This window comes from Leopardus geoffroyi, chromosome E3, assembly GCF_018350155.1.
Source record: "Leopardus geoffroyi isolate Oge1 chromosome E3, O.geoffroyi_Oge1_pat1.0, whole genome shotgun sequence".
Classification (NCBI taxonomy): Eukaryota; Metazoa; Chordata; class Mammalia; order Carnivora; family Felidae; genus Leopardus; species Leopardus geoffroyi.
Genome location: NC_059340.1, coordinates 33,249,971 through 33,265,818, shown reverse-complemented (window position 1 = coordinate 33,265,818; position 15,848 = coordinate 33,249,971). Strand labels below are relative to the sequence as shown.

The following is a 15,848-nucleotide window of genomic DNA, read 5'->3' as shown; positions in this document are numbered from 1 at the left end:
CTCTCTCTCTCTGTCCTTCTCTCTCCCCCACCCTCAAAATAAATAAACTTAAAAACAAAAATACTGTAAGTTCTCAACCAAAGCATGTACTAAGTACTTCAGCTTCCAAGTTTTAAACAAAACTCACCAACTGGAAGAACAAGTTGGAAATTTGATTTATTTCTGGTTTTCACTTATTATTAGAAGTATAATGAAAGTAAAAATTTGCTTATTAAAGTTTAATGTTTCGGGGCGCCTGGGTGGCGCAGTCGGTTAAGCGTCCGACTTCAGCCAGGTCACGATCTCGCGGTCCGTGAGTTCGAGCCCCGCGTCGGGCTCTGGGCTGATGGCTCAGAGCCTGGAGCCTGTTTCCGAGTCTGTGTCTCCCTCTCTCTCTGCCCCTCCCCCATTCATGCTCTGTCTCTCTCTGTCCCCAAAAAAATAAATAAACGTTGAAAAAAAAAATTAAAAAAAAAAAAAAAAAGTTTAATGTTTCTGAGTTTCTATAACATAGTCTGATAGGAATAAAATGTTGTATAAGTACTTAGGTATTTATTTTTCTTTTCCACGCAAGCTAACAAGTTCATTTGTTACTATCATTTTTATTTCCTAGAAGTATTTTTAAAATTCATTTTGGCAGAGACACTGCAATCATTGTCATTAGCCATCGAAATACGTATAACTTAACATATGTTTTGCCATATGTATTCGGGAATATCTTGAGAACATTTTCCAGGTGAAAGTTTACCTAGTAGTTGTGTGTGGAAGAATACAAGTGGTAACGCTCCACTCCCTTTCAGTGCTTTCCCCTCACCCAATTAACAGGTTACAAATTCAGAGACGAATTTGGATAAGAGCCCAGAGTCAGTCAGTAGTCCAGATAAAAGAAAGACTTCGGTGAACTCTGAATCTGCTAACCCTTCACAGAATGCGAGTGAAAAGATTAATTTATCAAGGAAACATGATGCTGTTTCTGAAAGGTAGGCATTTCTATAAAAATGCATACTTAACTAAGTAGATGCTTGTAAACCTATGTTTCTCAAGCGTGAAACAGCTTAAATGTTCACATTCATTCTTGTCTGTTGTGAAGGAATGGAATTGGTTATCCAGGACTTTTATCATTGTTGTTTTACATGGTGGTTTTTACTAAATATGGGCACCTGAATGGCTCAGTCGGTAGAACATGTGACTTTTGATCGCTGGGTAGTGGGTTCAAGCTCCACATTGGGAGTAGGGTTTACTTAAAAAGAAAAACAGTACTAAGTCAAGTTTAGAATTGACCAGGGGATTGGGTTTTCCATTATACTGTGTTCCAGCTTTGGTATGGGGACCAGAGTGGTCACTTGATCACTCCTGTGGTTTTTGTTCTACACACGGAAAAGTCAAGGTCCTGTGAAACAGTGGCTTACAAAAATTACAGAGAAGACTAAGGCCAGGAAAGTAAGAGTGGGGAAGAAGTGCCTGAAATTATTAGTTTCTTAGAGGTTGAAAGCAGTGTCATGGCAACTTCAAATTAAAGTGAACAGACTAACTTCCTTGTCTAAAAAAAGCATCCAAGGGGAGCCTGGGTGGCTCAGTCAGTTAAGCATCCGACTTCAGCTCAGGTCATGATCTCACAGTTCATGAGTTCGAGCCCCGCATTGGGCTCTGTACTGACAGCTCAGAGCCTGGATCCTGCTTTGGATTCCGTGTCTCTCTCTCTCTCTCTCTCTCTCTCTCTCTGTCTCTCTGTCTCCCTCTCTCTCTCTCTCTCTCTCTGCCTGCCCTGCTCATGCTCTGTCTCTATCTCTCAAAAATGAATAAACTTAAAAAAAAAAAAGCATCCAAGACCTGGAACCCCTGATCTAGTCTAAAAGATTTGGGGCTGGTAGGGAAGAAATCATTAGGTTTAACAAAGAAACACGATTACTGATTCCAGCCTAGATAGATGATGGGGGGAGGGGCATTTTAGTGAATTCTTTTCTTTGGTGATTTTGAACAGTTTTGGAGCTTTATAATACTATTTATTTATTCTTAACATTAACTCCTTAAAATGTCCTCAGGTTTTACTTTTATATGTTAAATTATACTCCAGCTTTTAAAAAGAGAAAAATATATAACCAAAAATAAATAAAGGATGGCCATTATTTGAAGAACAACACTCTTTCTCCAGAGAACTGCGCATACCCAAGGAGGCAGCAAAAGGAGGAGAAGCATCCCAAATCTACACCATTTGCAGTAGATTCTTGGTATTTGGGAATTTACATGCAGTTTTGACTCCTCGGAAGAAACCCTAACATTCCTAATATTCCTAATATTCATTTTAGTTTTGAGCCAGGAAGCTCCTATGAAGAAAGCATTTATTTAGTTTATGAAGGCAGGAGTCCCATTTCATCGAGTCTTTTTTTCTTTCCAATTTTTTAAAAATTATTTTGAGAGAGAGAGTGTGAGCAGGGTAGGGGCAGAGAGAGAGAGAGAGCAAGAGAGAGGATCCTAAGCAGGCTCTGCACAGTCAGTGCACAGAGCCGCACACGGGGCTAGAACCCACGAAACTGCCAGATCATGACCTGAGCCGACATCGCCTCTTAATCGACTGAGCCACCCAGGCGTCCCTGTTGTTACTACCTCTTAATGTGTGTGCTGAAACTCATCAAGTGACTAAAAAGAAAAATAAAATGCTAGTGATAGAAGTTGAAAAGTGAAGACCCCATGAAAATAGCATTTTGTAGACCAATATGGCAAATTTGTCAGTGGCTTTATCTGATAAGAACAATCTACCTTATGCTCTGTCATGAAGAATCTGCCATTTATGGAACTTGTCCTAGGCAGCCATGCTAACAAGTGTGTATAACTTGACCTGGATGGATGGGTTCAGTGGTGAGTTTTAAAAACACCGAAGAAAGAAACAACACCGGTGTTAAACTCTTCCAAAGAATAAAAAAAGAGGAAATACTTGAGTTGATTTCATGAGACTAGATACTACAATCTAGCACAATTCTGATACAAAGTCAATTTTAACATTTTACAGAAATGGAAACCTACAGTCCACTTTTACCCACAAAACAGATACAGATATCCTAAACAAGACACTAGTAAGCCGAGTCCAATAATCTATAAAAGTTGAGTTTGTCACAGCAATGCTGCCAGGTTGGTTCAACAATAAAATCAGCGAATGTAATTTGCCAGGAAAAGAATCATTGTTAACTCACAATAGAGGTCGGATTTGACAAAATACCTGTTGATGATTAAAAACCAAATTCCTGGCAAACTTGGAATAGGGAGGTAACATCCTTAATCTGATAAAGAATATCTACAAAAGCCCTAAAACAGATCTGATGGTGAAATATTGGAAGCATTTCCTTTAAGATATAGAAGGATGCCTGCGGTCATCACTTTAACCTTCTACTGGATCTCTTGGCTAATGGAAGAAAAAGAAGTCAAAATATAGAGGGTTTAAAAAGAAGGAAGAAATATTATTGCTATCCTTGGATGATTAGGGTAGGATTATAATGTAGGCAATGCAACATAACTTACAGATACATTATTAGGATTACTAAGAGGTTAGCAACATTGCCAATCTCAAATGTGTAAGAAATCAGTTATATTCCTGTATACCTGATACAAACAATTAGGGAATTATAAGATATTTTTTAAAGATACCACACCAGTACAGTAGCACCAAATACAGCCATTAGCTAAGCTAGGAATACATTCAATAAGACATGTAATAACTGAAGAAAATGAACAAAACTTCCAGAGATTTTAAGAAAAATTCACTGGAGAAATGTACTATGTTTATGGGTTGCCCAATGCAGTATTTATAGAATGTTCTCACTTTTGTTCAAATTAATTTATGGAGTGCAATTCCAATCAGTTCCTCAGTGTGTAATTTTGTGGAACTTGACAAGATGATTTGATTTCTAAAATGTGTGCGTAAATGCAGTAGATTAAGAAACCCAAGATGTCCATCAACCAGAGAAACACAAAGGAAGGAGTTTGCCATCAGATGTCAGGACACTACTAAACTGCAGTAATGAGGATAATGTGATATGAGTGATAGACAAATGGAGAATCCGGAAACCTATGCATATATATATATCATATATATGTCATATATATATATATATCATATATATATATCAGTGATGGAGAATGTATGGCACATCATCTGGGACATGAGGGACTTAGTAAATAGTGCAGTTACTTTGCTACTCTTGTTGAGGGAAATATGAAAGAAACTGGATCCCTATATCAGACTATACATAAAAATCAATCTCATGTGGATTAGGAACTAAATAACGAAAGGAGAATTATAAAGCTTTTAGAAGGTAATATAGAATGTCTCCATGAACTTCAGATAAGGAAAGAGTTCTTAAGACACAAACACCTTTGCAATAAGCGAAAAAATTGATCACATTAAATCTTTTTTTTTTTTTTGGATTTACCACATTCAAATTGGAAACTTCTTCTCTCAAGGCACTATAATTTTAGTGAGAAGAGAAGCCATCAAGGTGAAGAAGACATATGCAGCACATAAAACCTATTGAGGACTAGTACCCAGAGTATATATATAAAAGAGTTTCAGTGAGTAAAAGCCAGATAATACAAAAGGAAAATGGGCAAAAGACTTGTATGTGTATTTCACAAAAGAGGAATTCCAAATGGCCAATAAACATATGAAAAGGTGCTCATTTTCATTAGTAATCAGGGAAATGCAAATTAAAGCCACAATGAGCTGTCATTTCATATCAGGTAAGGAAAAGTAAAACATTGAAAAATCCAACAACACCAGATGTATTGGAGAGGCTTTGAAATAAAGGGAACTGGGGCGCCTGGGTGGCGCAGTCGGTTAGGCGTCCGACTTCAGCCAGGTCACGATCTCGCGGTCCGTGAGTTCAAGCCCCGCGTCAGGCTCTGGGCTGATGGCTCAGAGCCTGGAGCCTGTTTCCGATTCTGTGTCTCCCTCTCTCTCTGCCCCTCCGCCGTTCATGCTCTGTCTCTCTCTGTCCCAAAAATGAATAAACGTTGAAAAAAAAAAATTAAAAAAAAAAAAAAAGAAATAAAGGGAACTGACTCTGTTTAAAATTTTGTTGTTAGAAGAGCAAATTGGTATAATGCTTTAGAAAAAATTTGGCATTATCTAGGAATATTGAAGATCTGACCATCATTTGACCTCACATTCCTATCCTTTGAAACATGCCCTTTAAATGTGCAATAGGATATATGCAGAGGAACATTTATTAGCATTTTCCATAATAGTCAAAAACAAGAAGGAAAAAAAAGCCCATCTACACTTGAAGTGAATAAATTACAGTAAATCCGCACAGTGGAATTCTGTATGTTAGTGGAAACGGAGGAACTGCAGTCACATGCAACTGAGTTACTCCCGTAAAAACATTGAATGGTTCGGTTCTGTTCAAATGAATTTGAAAAATAGCCAGAAAAATAGAAGTACATTATGTCGGAATTCAAGGCTAGATGGTGAATGTAAAGAATAAAACAAAGAAATTAGCACTACAAATGCTATTTATGGAGGAGATTTATAATACAGGATAGAGGCACGTGGGTTTCTGAAATGCTGATCATATAAAATATATTTACCTGAGCGGTGGTTACATGGGTGCTAGCTTTTTAATTATTAAATTGAACATGTGTTTTAAACCCAATTTGAAAATAGTTGCCTATTTATTAGAAAATCTAGATTTATCCTTAATGTAATCTTACTGAAATAGGTGGGTTCCGAACTACAGTCTTTCTTCTGTTCTCTGTCATTCCATCTATTTTATGCTCCTTCTCCCTTGTCTGTGTCTGTGTGCTGGTCGCTATTTTAGCCTTTTGAATCAATCTTGTTTTCCTCTTTCCCCATTACCTTGCTAATTACACATCTTCATTGTTCTTTTAGAAATTGCCCTAAAGATCAGCTTTGGATCCTTGACTCTAGTAATCAGAATCTCCTATGAATTGCTACCTCTGCCATTTTGTAGGCAGTGCTTGACCTTAGAACCCTGTAACTCCATTTACTGCTCTCACTCCATCTTCTGTGTTTTCACACATTTTCATTTTACATTACAATTGACACTCGAATAATGCGGCATCGACCCCACGCACAAAACTTCACACATAACTTTTGACTCCCCAAAAATGTTAACTACTAATAGGCTACTGTTAACTGGAAGCCTTACTTAAAATAAACAATTAAACATTTTGTATGTAGTATATATTATATACTGTATTTTTACAGTACTGCCATCTAGAGAAAAAATATTAAAAATCCTAAGAGAAAATACACTTGGGGTACTGTATGTTATTGATCAAAAAAATTTCCACCTGTAAGTGGACATGCACAGTTCAAACCTTTGTTGTTCAAAGTCCTCTGTATTTTAAATCTCACAAGACAGTATCACTGTTGTTTCTTTTTAATGTTTTTTATTTATTTTTGAGACAGAGAGAGGCAGAGCAGGAGCAGGGGAGGGGCAGAGAGAGAGGGAGACACAGAATCTCAAGCAGGCTCCAGGCTCTGAGCTGTCAGCACAGAGCCCGACATGGGGCTCGAACTCATGGACTGTGAGATCATGCCCTGAGCGGAAGTCAGATGCTTCACCGACTGAGCCACCCAGGTGCCTGGTATCACTGCTTTGTTACAGTCATTACTCAGAGTTAACCCACATATTTACCACTCCTGTTGCTCTTCATTTCTTCCTGTATTTCTGTCTTTTGATCTGTGGTAATTTTCCGTCTGCCTGAAGAACTTTGTTCTTTGTTATTTCTTTTTTTAGTTTTGCTCAAGATAAATTTTGTCAGGTTTTTTTGGTTTGGAAACAATGCCATTCTGTCTTTTTTTTTTTTTTTTAAGTTTATTTATTTGAGAGAGAGAGAGAGAGAGACAGAGCGCCAGTGGGGGAGGAGCTGAGAGGGAGAAAGAGAGAGAATCCCAAGCAGACTCCACATAGCGCAGAGCCCGATGTGGGGCTCGAACTCGTGAATTATGAGATCAAGACCTGAGCAGAAATCAGATGCTTATCTGACTGAGCCACCTGGGTGCCCTCATTTTGTCTATATTTTTAAAGACTATTTTAACATAGGTGTTGACTTGTAGGTAGTTATTTGCTTTCAGAACTTTCAAGATGTCTTTACCTCTGACTTCTATCATCTCTGTTGAAAAGTTAGCTTCAGTCTGATTGTTGTTTCTTCAAAGATCGTGTCTGTATTTCTGCTTTTAAGATATCCTACTTACCTTTGGTTTTCATTAGTGCACTATGATGCTAGTTGTGGGGGCTTGGGTTTAGTGTTTGTTTGGTTTTTAATTTATCTCGATTGGGACTCACCATTTTCATGAATCTGCTTTTATGTCTTCCACTATATTTGGAAAAATCTTGGCCATTGTCTCTTCAGATATTCCTTCGGCACCATTCCATCTCTTCTCCCCTCCGGTATTTCAATTACTTGCTTCTCTGTAGCCGCCATGTCTTCTGTTTTCCAGGCTTCAGTCTGGATATTTCCTATTGACCTATTTTCCAGTTTATTAATCCTCTCTTCAGCTGGAGCCTGCTTGGATTCCCTCTATCCCTCTCTCTGTGCTCCTCTCCCACTTGTGCTCTCTCTCAAAAATAAATAAATAAACAAACAAACAAACATAAAAAAAAAAAAAGAAAAACCAGCCATCACTGGTATCAGTAGAACAGTTTTATAAAAGTCACATGTCTCTGAATGGTCATGGGATTCCAATCTTCAGTGTGCAGATACACAGATTAGCTTCTCAGGGTAAGTATTAACAGTTTATATACACACACAAACAGACACACTTTTCTACATGCATATATATACATACACATTTATATAAATAATTTTTAAAAATTAAGTTAATTGACATAATGCCCACTGAAAACTACACAAGATAAATGTATAGCTTGGCAAATGTATAGCTTAGAAAATAAAAACATTTTGTAACTATCTCTTGGGTCAAACCAGTGCCATCCATTCTGCCTCATGCCTCACTCCTAATCACCAATCCTACTCCTACCGGAGCGACCTAAGTAACACTATCTGAACTTTTAACCTAAGTTTTTGGTTGGTTCTCACCTTTATAGAAATGGAGTCAGACTCAGGGAACACTTTGGTGTCTTGCCTCTTTTGTCCAACATTATATGTTGTGAGGCTCATCCATGCTCCGCTAAGCAGCAATGATGTGTTCATTCTCTTTTCTGTATAATGTTCATCATATGAATATACCTCAGTTTACTTATTCGTGGGCACCTGGTTTGTTTGCAGATTGGGGAAATTATGAGTAGTGCTGTTATGAACATTCCTTTATATGTGTTTTGGTGAATGTACATACACACATTTCTGTTGCCTGGAAATGGAATTGGTAGGTCCTAGAGTATATATGTACTTTCAGGTTTAATAGATATTACCAAACACTTTACCAGGGAAATCATACCAAAGCTGTATTTCCATTAGAAAGGATAATGAGGTGGTTGTTCTCCCATATCCTTGCCATCACTTGATATTCTCTTTTTTGCTTCTCCACACTGGTATGTTGATGACACCACGTATTGGTTTTGAATTTATATTTCCTTCTAATAATGTAGTGAAGTACAATGTTATGGTTGTGAGCCATTCTAATACCTTTTATGAAGTTTCTCTAAGACTTTTGCATGTTTTCCCTTTGAGTTGCCTGTCTTACGTTTTTTGTCAGATACGTTTACAATGAATACCTTTTTCTAGTCCCAAGTCCTTCCACTTTCTTAATAGTGTCTTTATATGAATTGACTTGTTAGTTTCAGTGTAGTCTTTTTTTTCCATAGTTTCTTTCCTGATGAATGTTCCATCTGGCTTTAACTATGTCTCTGTTTTTTGTCACTATTCTTAAAAGTATTAATTATAGTTTTTTTAATGGCCTTGTGTTAAAACTCCAGCATCCACATCATCTGTGTAACTGTTGCTATTGCTGTTCTGTCAGTTTCTGGTCATTTGATTCTGTTTTTCGGCACACTTGATAATTTCTGAAAAATTGGTGAGGCTCTGGAATGATATACTGTACACAAGGTTCATTCTGTCCTCTGGCAGAGTAGGGCCTGGTCACCGAAGCTCCTCAGAGAATGGTATAAATTTAGGCTTGTTGTGAACGTGGCAAGGTTCCTTCTACCTTTCGTTCACCCTGGCTCTTAAGACATAGCCCTCTGTTTTGTTTTGTTTTGTATGGAACAAACATATGTGAAACTTAAACAAAACAAAACAAAACAAAACAAAACAAAACAAAACAAAAAACCTAGCCTTCCATGGATTCCTGGCTGAAAGCTTGGAGCATTCACTAGGTCCCTCCACTTTAGTGGGTCTCAAATTGCAATCTTTACCGCCCCAGCCCAGTGAAAAAGCCAAAAATTCCACTCTTTTAAAGTCTTCTGCTTGGTTTCTTAGACTCCTAAAATAGCACTGTACTGTATTTGGGTTGCCTAGGTGGCTCAGTTGGAGGAGCATGTGACTTATAGTTTTCAAGCCCCAACATGGGGATAGAGATTACCTAAATAAATAAACTTAAAAAAAAAATAATAGAAATACTTTACAAATGTTAAATGAAGAATTTTGAGATTGATAAAGAGATTTTGACTCTGGTGTAATGAACATCTGAAAAGAATTGTTTATGGTTAAGCAACAAAATAAATATAGTTATCAATCTTTCAACCATATGATCACTATCACTAGTAGAAAGAAATACATACAAAACAGTTTTGTTAGAGACCAAAAGTGGATAGAAGATTAAAATGTTCTTGATCAAATTTCGATCTAAACATTTGTTTTTATTTACTGAACTTAGAAATGATGGCTATTAGACTCTCTTATTGATAAATTTGGGGGGAAATTATTGAATTAAATCTGCTTTAAAATGTGCATTTAAACCAGTTGATTTCACAAAACTAAAGGGAGCATGTAGGAAATGTTCACTTCTGTCCATGAAGTATTAATTACTACAGGAATTGTTCTTTGGTTGTCAACAAATAGAAAACCAAACTAAAAAAGAAAAAGAATTGTGTTCAGAAATGTTCGACAGGGAGCATAAGACTGTGTTCCCTGGGGAAAGGGAAGCACCTGAAATGCACCCTACAGTGTTCAAGCTTACTGCCCAGAGGCATTTCGCAGGTTGAAAGACAGGGGCAGGAAGAGCCCAAACAGCCTACAGGTCTTGCTACATTTATTTATTTATTTTTACATGTTTATTGTCTATTTTGAGAGAGAGAGAGAGAGAGAGAGCAGGGGAGGGACAGAGGGGGAGAGAGAAAGCATCCCAAGCAGGTTCCATGCTGTCAGCACAGAGCCCCACATGGGGTTCAGTTCACAGATTGTGAGATCATGACCTGAGCTGAAACCAAGAAGCCAATGTTTAACCTACTGAGCCACCCAGGTGCACCTGAGATCTTGCTACATTTAGATCAGAGACTTGGAAGTCTGAGTTGGCTAGAATTGTGAGGCAGAACAGTGATGAAAAGAAACTGTGTAAAGATAGAGGTCTGATGACTTGCAAAGGGACCCTCTTGAGTTATTGTTTGAATACAGATCTTTACGTGCAAAGGATGAAACTTCAAGAGGCTGGGAAAAGAACCATTGAAAAGAAGAAGACCAAACATTTATTGGGTATTGTACAGGGTAGGAACATTTTGCTTTCCCTCTGGCTACAATGAAGAAACGTAAAGTATGAACACCAGGTAGAGTCTTTAGGTGGGCATGCTATAGTGGGGCTGGCTTCATCCTCAAAACTGCAGTGGACCCACTCCCAAAAAACTGAAAGGACACCAAGGATGAAACTAATCCTGAGTATTTAACTGCATGCCGGAATCAAGTCCAGCATTCTTTGAAAGAATGAAATGTCATCCATCACTCAACAGTGTAAAGTTTACAATGTCTGGCACCTTCACCAGGGATGCAAAGTAGCCAAAAATATAACTCATAGCAAGGAGAAAACTGAAATGATAGAAGCAGACCTGGAAACAGTATGTTTGATGGACAACCACAACATGAAACAGCTATTAACCTGTATAGCGTTCATGTCCTACGATAGAAAGGAAGATGGCGGATGTAAAAAACAACAACAAAAACACCCAAGTTGAACTTCTAGAGGTGAAAAACACAGTAACTGCAGAGTACACTGATTAGGATTAAGAACAGAAGAGATAATTACTCATTTAAAAAACAGTGGAATAGTACTAGAAACTGTTCAAACAAAAGCATGGGGAGGTAAAAGACTAAAAAAGAAAAAAATGAACAGAGCATCAGAGACCTTTGGAACAGTATCAAGCAGTCATGTGTGTGTGTGTGTGTGTGTGTGTATAATATATATATATATATATATAATATATATATATATATATTATATATATATAATATATACATAATATATGTATTATATATATATATATATATATAATTTATTGTGTGAGAGAGAAAGAGGGTGTATGCAAGCGGGGAGAGGGGCAGAGAGAGGAGACAGAGAATCCCACGCAGGCTCCGCACCGTCAGCACAGCGCCCTATACAGGGCTCAATCCCAGGAACCTGAAAGATCATGACTTGAGCTGAAATCAAGAGTTGGACACTCAACCGAATGAGCCATCCAGGCGCCCCAGTGACAAGATCTTAAAGGCAGCCAGAGAGAAAAGACTCATTACATAGAAAGGAACAAAAAAAAAATAAGATAAGGAGACTTCTTGCTGTGCACTATGCAAACTAGAAGGCATTTCTAAAGCATTGGAATGAGGACATCTCTAACGCATTGAAAGAAAAATGACCCATTAAAATTTTTACACTCCTGTGAAAATACCTTTCAGACACGTAGGGGGAAACAGACATTTTCCCACTAAAAAAAGGTGAATATAGGGGGGTGGAGAATATATCAGCAGACCTGCACTGCAAGAAATGTTAAAGGAAGTTCTGTAGGCAGAAGGAAAACAAAACCAGATGGAAATATGAATCTATGCAAAGGTAAAGAGATGCAGAGTGCTGGATATTGTAAATATGTGGGTAACGTAAAGTACTTTTCTGTGTTTCCATATAGGGTATATATGCGTGTATATAGTATACTGTTCCTATTACGTGGTGTGTGTGTGTGTATGTATATGTGTGTGTATACATAAGTCCTCTTTAATACAGTGTTTCTGCATACAGGCCACAGACAGTTGGAATTTCAAATTTAAAATCCATCCTACTTACAATAACGTTCTTTGACATATACATAGGGCTAAGATTACTAAAATATCTGTAAGACCTAATTTCAAAACTACAAAGTAGATGTCAGGTTTGTGATCCAGCATGCAGGGAGTCGTCACTCCTTTCTAACGACAAGTAAAAAGCTGAACAAATTGAAAAAATCAACAGCTCTTCTTAGAACCACTAGAGAAGAAGTAAGGTCACAGAGCAACGTCCCCCTCCCCCCCCCAATGGAGAGGACAACAGGCAGAAATATTGATCACGACATCCAGGAACTAGAGCAGAAGACTCCATGGGAACCAGTCCCAGGGTAGGAAAACCTAAACTGTAATTGCTGGAGGCTCAGTGTAGACAAATCAAGAGTTAGCAACTCCAGGTGGGGCTTTGCCAGGGCCTTACGGTGAATACTGGAGAAAAATCCCCTCGTGCTTATAGAGGCGGATGGTGAAAGGAAGCTTCTAAAATACACCAGAGCACTCTGTTCTTGACAAGGCCTGTCCTAGAGAGAAACTGTTACCAGAAGTTAACCTACCTGGGGGAAAGGAAATGTCCAGTTCCTGCTCCCTCTGGCCTTCCATCTGGAGGAAGTAAATACCCAACTCCACCTGCTCCAGCCATCCTGTCCCGCCTGAAGGGTGTCGGGGACTGAGAAGCACTGGTGAAGTGAAGTCCACACTCCAAGGGCACAGGCTTACTTAAAAGCTGAGAGCTAATCACAGGACCAGTAGAAGCTTCCCCTCCCTGCCCCGTCTTATTAATGCATTGCCAACTTCCTTTTTATCATAGTTCCTTTCACCCAGTATATCATGTCCCCCTTTCAACAACAACAAAATATCACAAGACACACTAAAAGGCAAGAAACACGATTTGAAGAGACCTAAACAAGCATCAGAAGCAGAGTCAGAAATGTTCAAACTATCCAACTAGGAGTTTTGAAAAATTACCACTTTGCTAAGGGCTTTAATGAAAAAAAAGGTAGAAAAAGATGCAAGAACAGGTAGATAATGGAAGCAGAGAACTGGAAATTTTATGAAAAAGAAGTGCTGGAGATCAAAACAGCAACAAGAATGCCTTTGATGGGCTTATTAGAATAGACATCCCTGAGGAAAGCTTCACCCAGCTTGAGAATGACAATAGAAGCTTGAAAACAGAAAAGCAAAGAGAAAAAGACAACAACAGAAATCTCCAAGAAGTTGGGACAACTATAAACGAAGGCACATAAGCATAATGGGAACACCAGAAGGATAGAAAAGGGGAGGAGGCTGATGGAAGGAGTAAAAGTAATATTTCAAGCAATCATGATGAAGAATTTCTCCCAAATTAATGTTAGATACCAAGTCAAAGAACCAGCAATCTCAGAAAACACCAAGCAGGATAAATACAAAAAAAAAAAAAAAAAAAACAACATCTACATTTGGGCATACGATTTTTAAAATTCCGAAAATCAAAGATAAAATCTTGAAACAAGCCAGAGGAAAAAAACACCTTACCCATAGTTGAGCAAAGATAAGCATTACCTCCAACTTCTCCTTAGAAATTATGTAAGCACAAAGAGGGTGGAGTGAAATGTTGAGAGAACAAAAAACCACCAACTTAAAATTCTGTACTCTGTGACATTCTCCTTCAGAATCAAAGGAGAAATACAGACTTTCTCAGACAAACAAAAGTTTAGTGTGCTTGTTGCCTGTAGACCTGCCTTGCAAGAAATGTTAAAAATTCTTTACAGAGAAGGAAAATAAATCAGAAAAGCAGATCTACAGAAAGAAAAGAAGATTGTCAGAGACGTAATAAGCAAAGGTAGAGCGCAAGCTTTTATTCATCTTATTAAGTGATTTGACAAGAGTTTGTTGGAAACAATGGCAACAGTGTATTTATGTATGTGTGTGTTTGTTTAAATGAAATGAATGATAGCAATGATACAAGGAAAAGGCAGGAGAGATTAGGAATATTTTGTTGTTGGGAGGTACTTGCCCTACTTGTGAAGCAGCATAGTGTTATTTGCCAGTAGTCTTGGATTCGTTGTAAACATATAGACTCTAAGGGAACCATCTAAAAAAGAAGTATAACTGATAGGCTAAGAAAGGAGAGAAAATAGAATCATATAAAATGTAATTTTATTCGTCACTGCCAAAACTTGGAAGCAACCAAGGTGTCCTTCATTATGTAAATAAACCGATACATTCAAGACAATGGAATATTACACGATACTCAAGAAGAAATGAGCTCTCCAGCTATGAAAAGATCCAGAAAAAACTTAAATGCATATTGCTAAATGAAAGAAGTCAATTTGAGAAGGCTGTATATACTGTGATGCTAACTACATGACATTCTAGAAGAGACCAAACTATGGAGACACGAAAAGGATCAAATACCACCAGGGAGTTAGGAGAAAAGAAGAGGTGAAGCACAGGGGCTTTTAGGGCAGTGAAACTACCGTCTGTGGTTCTATAATGGTGGATGTATATCATTTTACATTTGTCAAAACTCATGGAATATTCACCACGAAGAGTGAAACCAATTGTAGAGTGTGGACTTTGACAGTGATAATGATGTGTCAATATAGGTTCATCATCTGTAACAAGCATACCACCGTGATACAGGATTTTGATGGGGAAGTTGTGGGTGGGAGATTGGTTAGGGACAAGAAGTACATGGGAACTCTCTGGACCTTCCACTTAATTTTGCTATAAACCTAAAGCTGCTCTTAAAAAACTCATCTGTTAGTTTTTAAAAGTACAAGAAATTGCTGCAATTAAAGGAGACCTAAATGTAGGGTGAGATACGTCATGTTTACAAATCAGAAAATTCATTATTAATGTCACTTCACCCAAATTGTTCTATATGTTTAGTGGAGTCTCAATCAAAATCCTGGTGGCCTTTTTTTTTTTTTTTTTTTTTTATAGATAGTAACAAGCTGATTGAAACTTACATAAAGTACAAAAGATCTAGAAGATGAAAGCAGTGTTAGAAGAACAAAGTTGAAAGACATGCACTACCTAAGTTTAAGACTTTTATAAAGTTGGGGCACTTAGGTGGCACAGTCAGTTAAGTGTCCGACTTTGGCTCGGGTCATGATCTCGCTGTCTGTGAGTTCGAGCCCCGCATCGGGCTCTGGGCTGACAGCTCAGAGCCCGGAGCCTGCTTCAGATTCTGTGTCTCCCTCTCTCTCTGCCCCTCCCCCACTCACCCTCTGTCTCTCTCCCTCTCTCAAAAATAAACAAACATTAAAAAACAAGACTTTTATAAAGTTATAGTCATTAAGACAGCACTTATGTGGTGGTGTTTAGGATAGACCTACAAATCGGTGGACAGGTTAGAGAATATGCATATGATCCAGTGGTTTTCAACAAAAATTCCCAAGGTAATTTGTTGGAAAAAAAGATAGTCTTTTCAACAACTGTTGCAGGAATAACCAGAGGAGAAAAGTGAACCTGCTCTCTTAGCTTACACCATATACAAAAATAATTTGAAATGGATCATAGACCTAAATACAAAAGCTCAAATTTAAAACATCTATAAGTAAGTGGTGTAGGGGCACCTGGGTGGTTCAGTCAGTTAAGCATCTGACTTTGGCTCTGGTGAGGATCTCACGGTTTGTGAGTTTGAGCCCCGCATTGGGCTCTATGCTGACAGCTTGGAGCCTGGAGCCTGCTTTGGATTCTCTGTCTCCCTCTCTTTGCCCCTCCCCTGCTCA

At 38.1% G+C, this 15,848-nt stretch overlaps 1 protein-coding gene across 3 annotated transcripts in view; it reads left to right on the top strand.

Annotated features, from left to right (window-relative positions):
• ATF7IP2 (activating transcription factor 7 interacting protein 2) overlaps positions 1 to 15,848 on the top strand; it is a 60,802-nt gene that overhangs the window by 23,307 nt on the left and 21,647 nt on the right. For 2 of the 3 annotated variants that reach the window (XM_045460349.1, XM_045460351.1), the window contains exon 7: positions 805 to 959. In XM_045460349.1, the coding sequence (XP_045316305.1) occupies positions 805 to 959 (155 nt within the window). Of the gene's footprint in view, positions 1 to 804; positions 960 to 15,848 lie in introns of those variants that run through there. The other variant, XM_045460352.1, reaches the window with a different exon arrangement.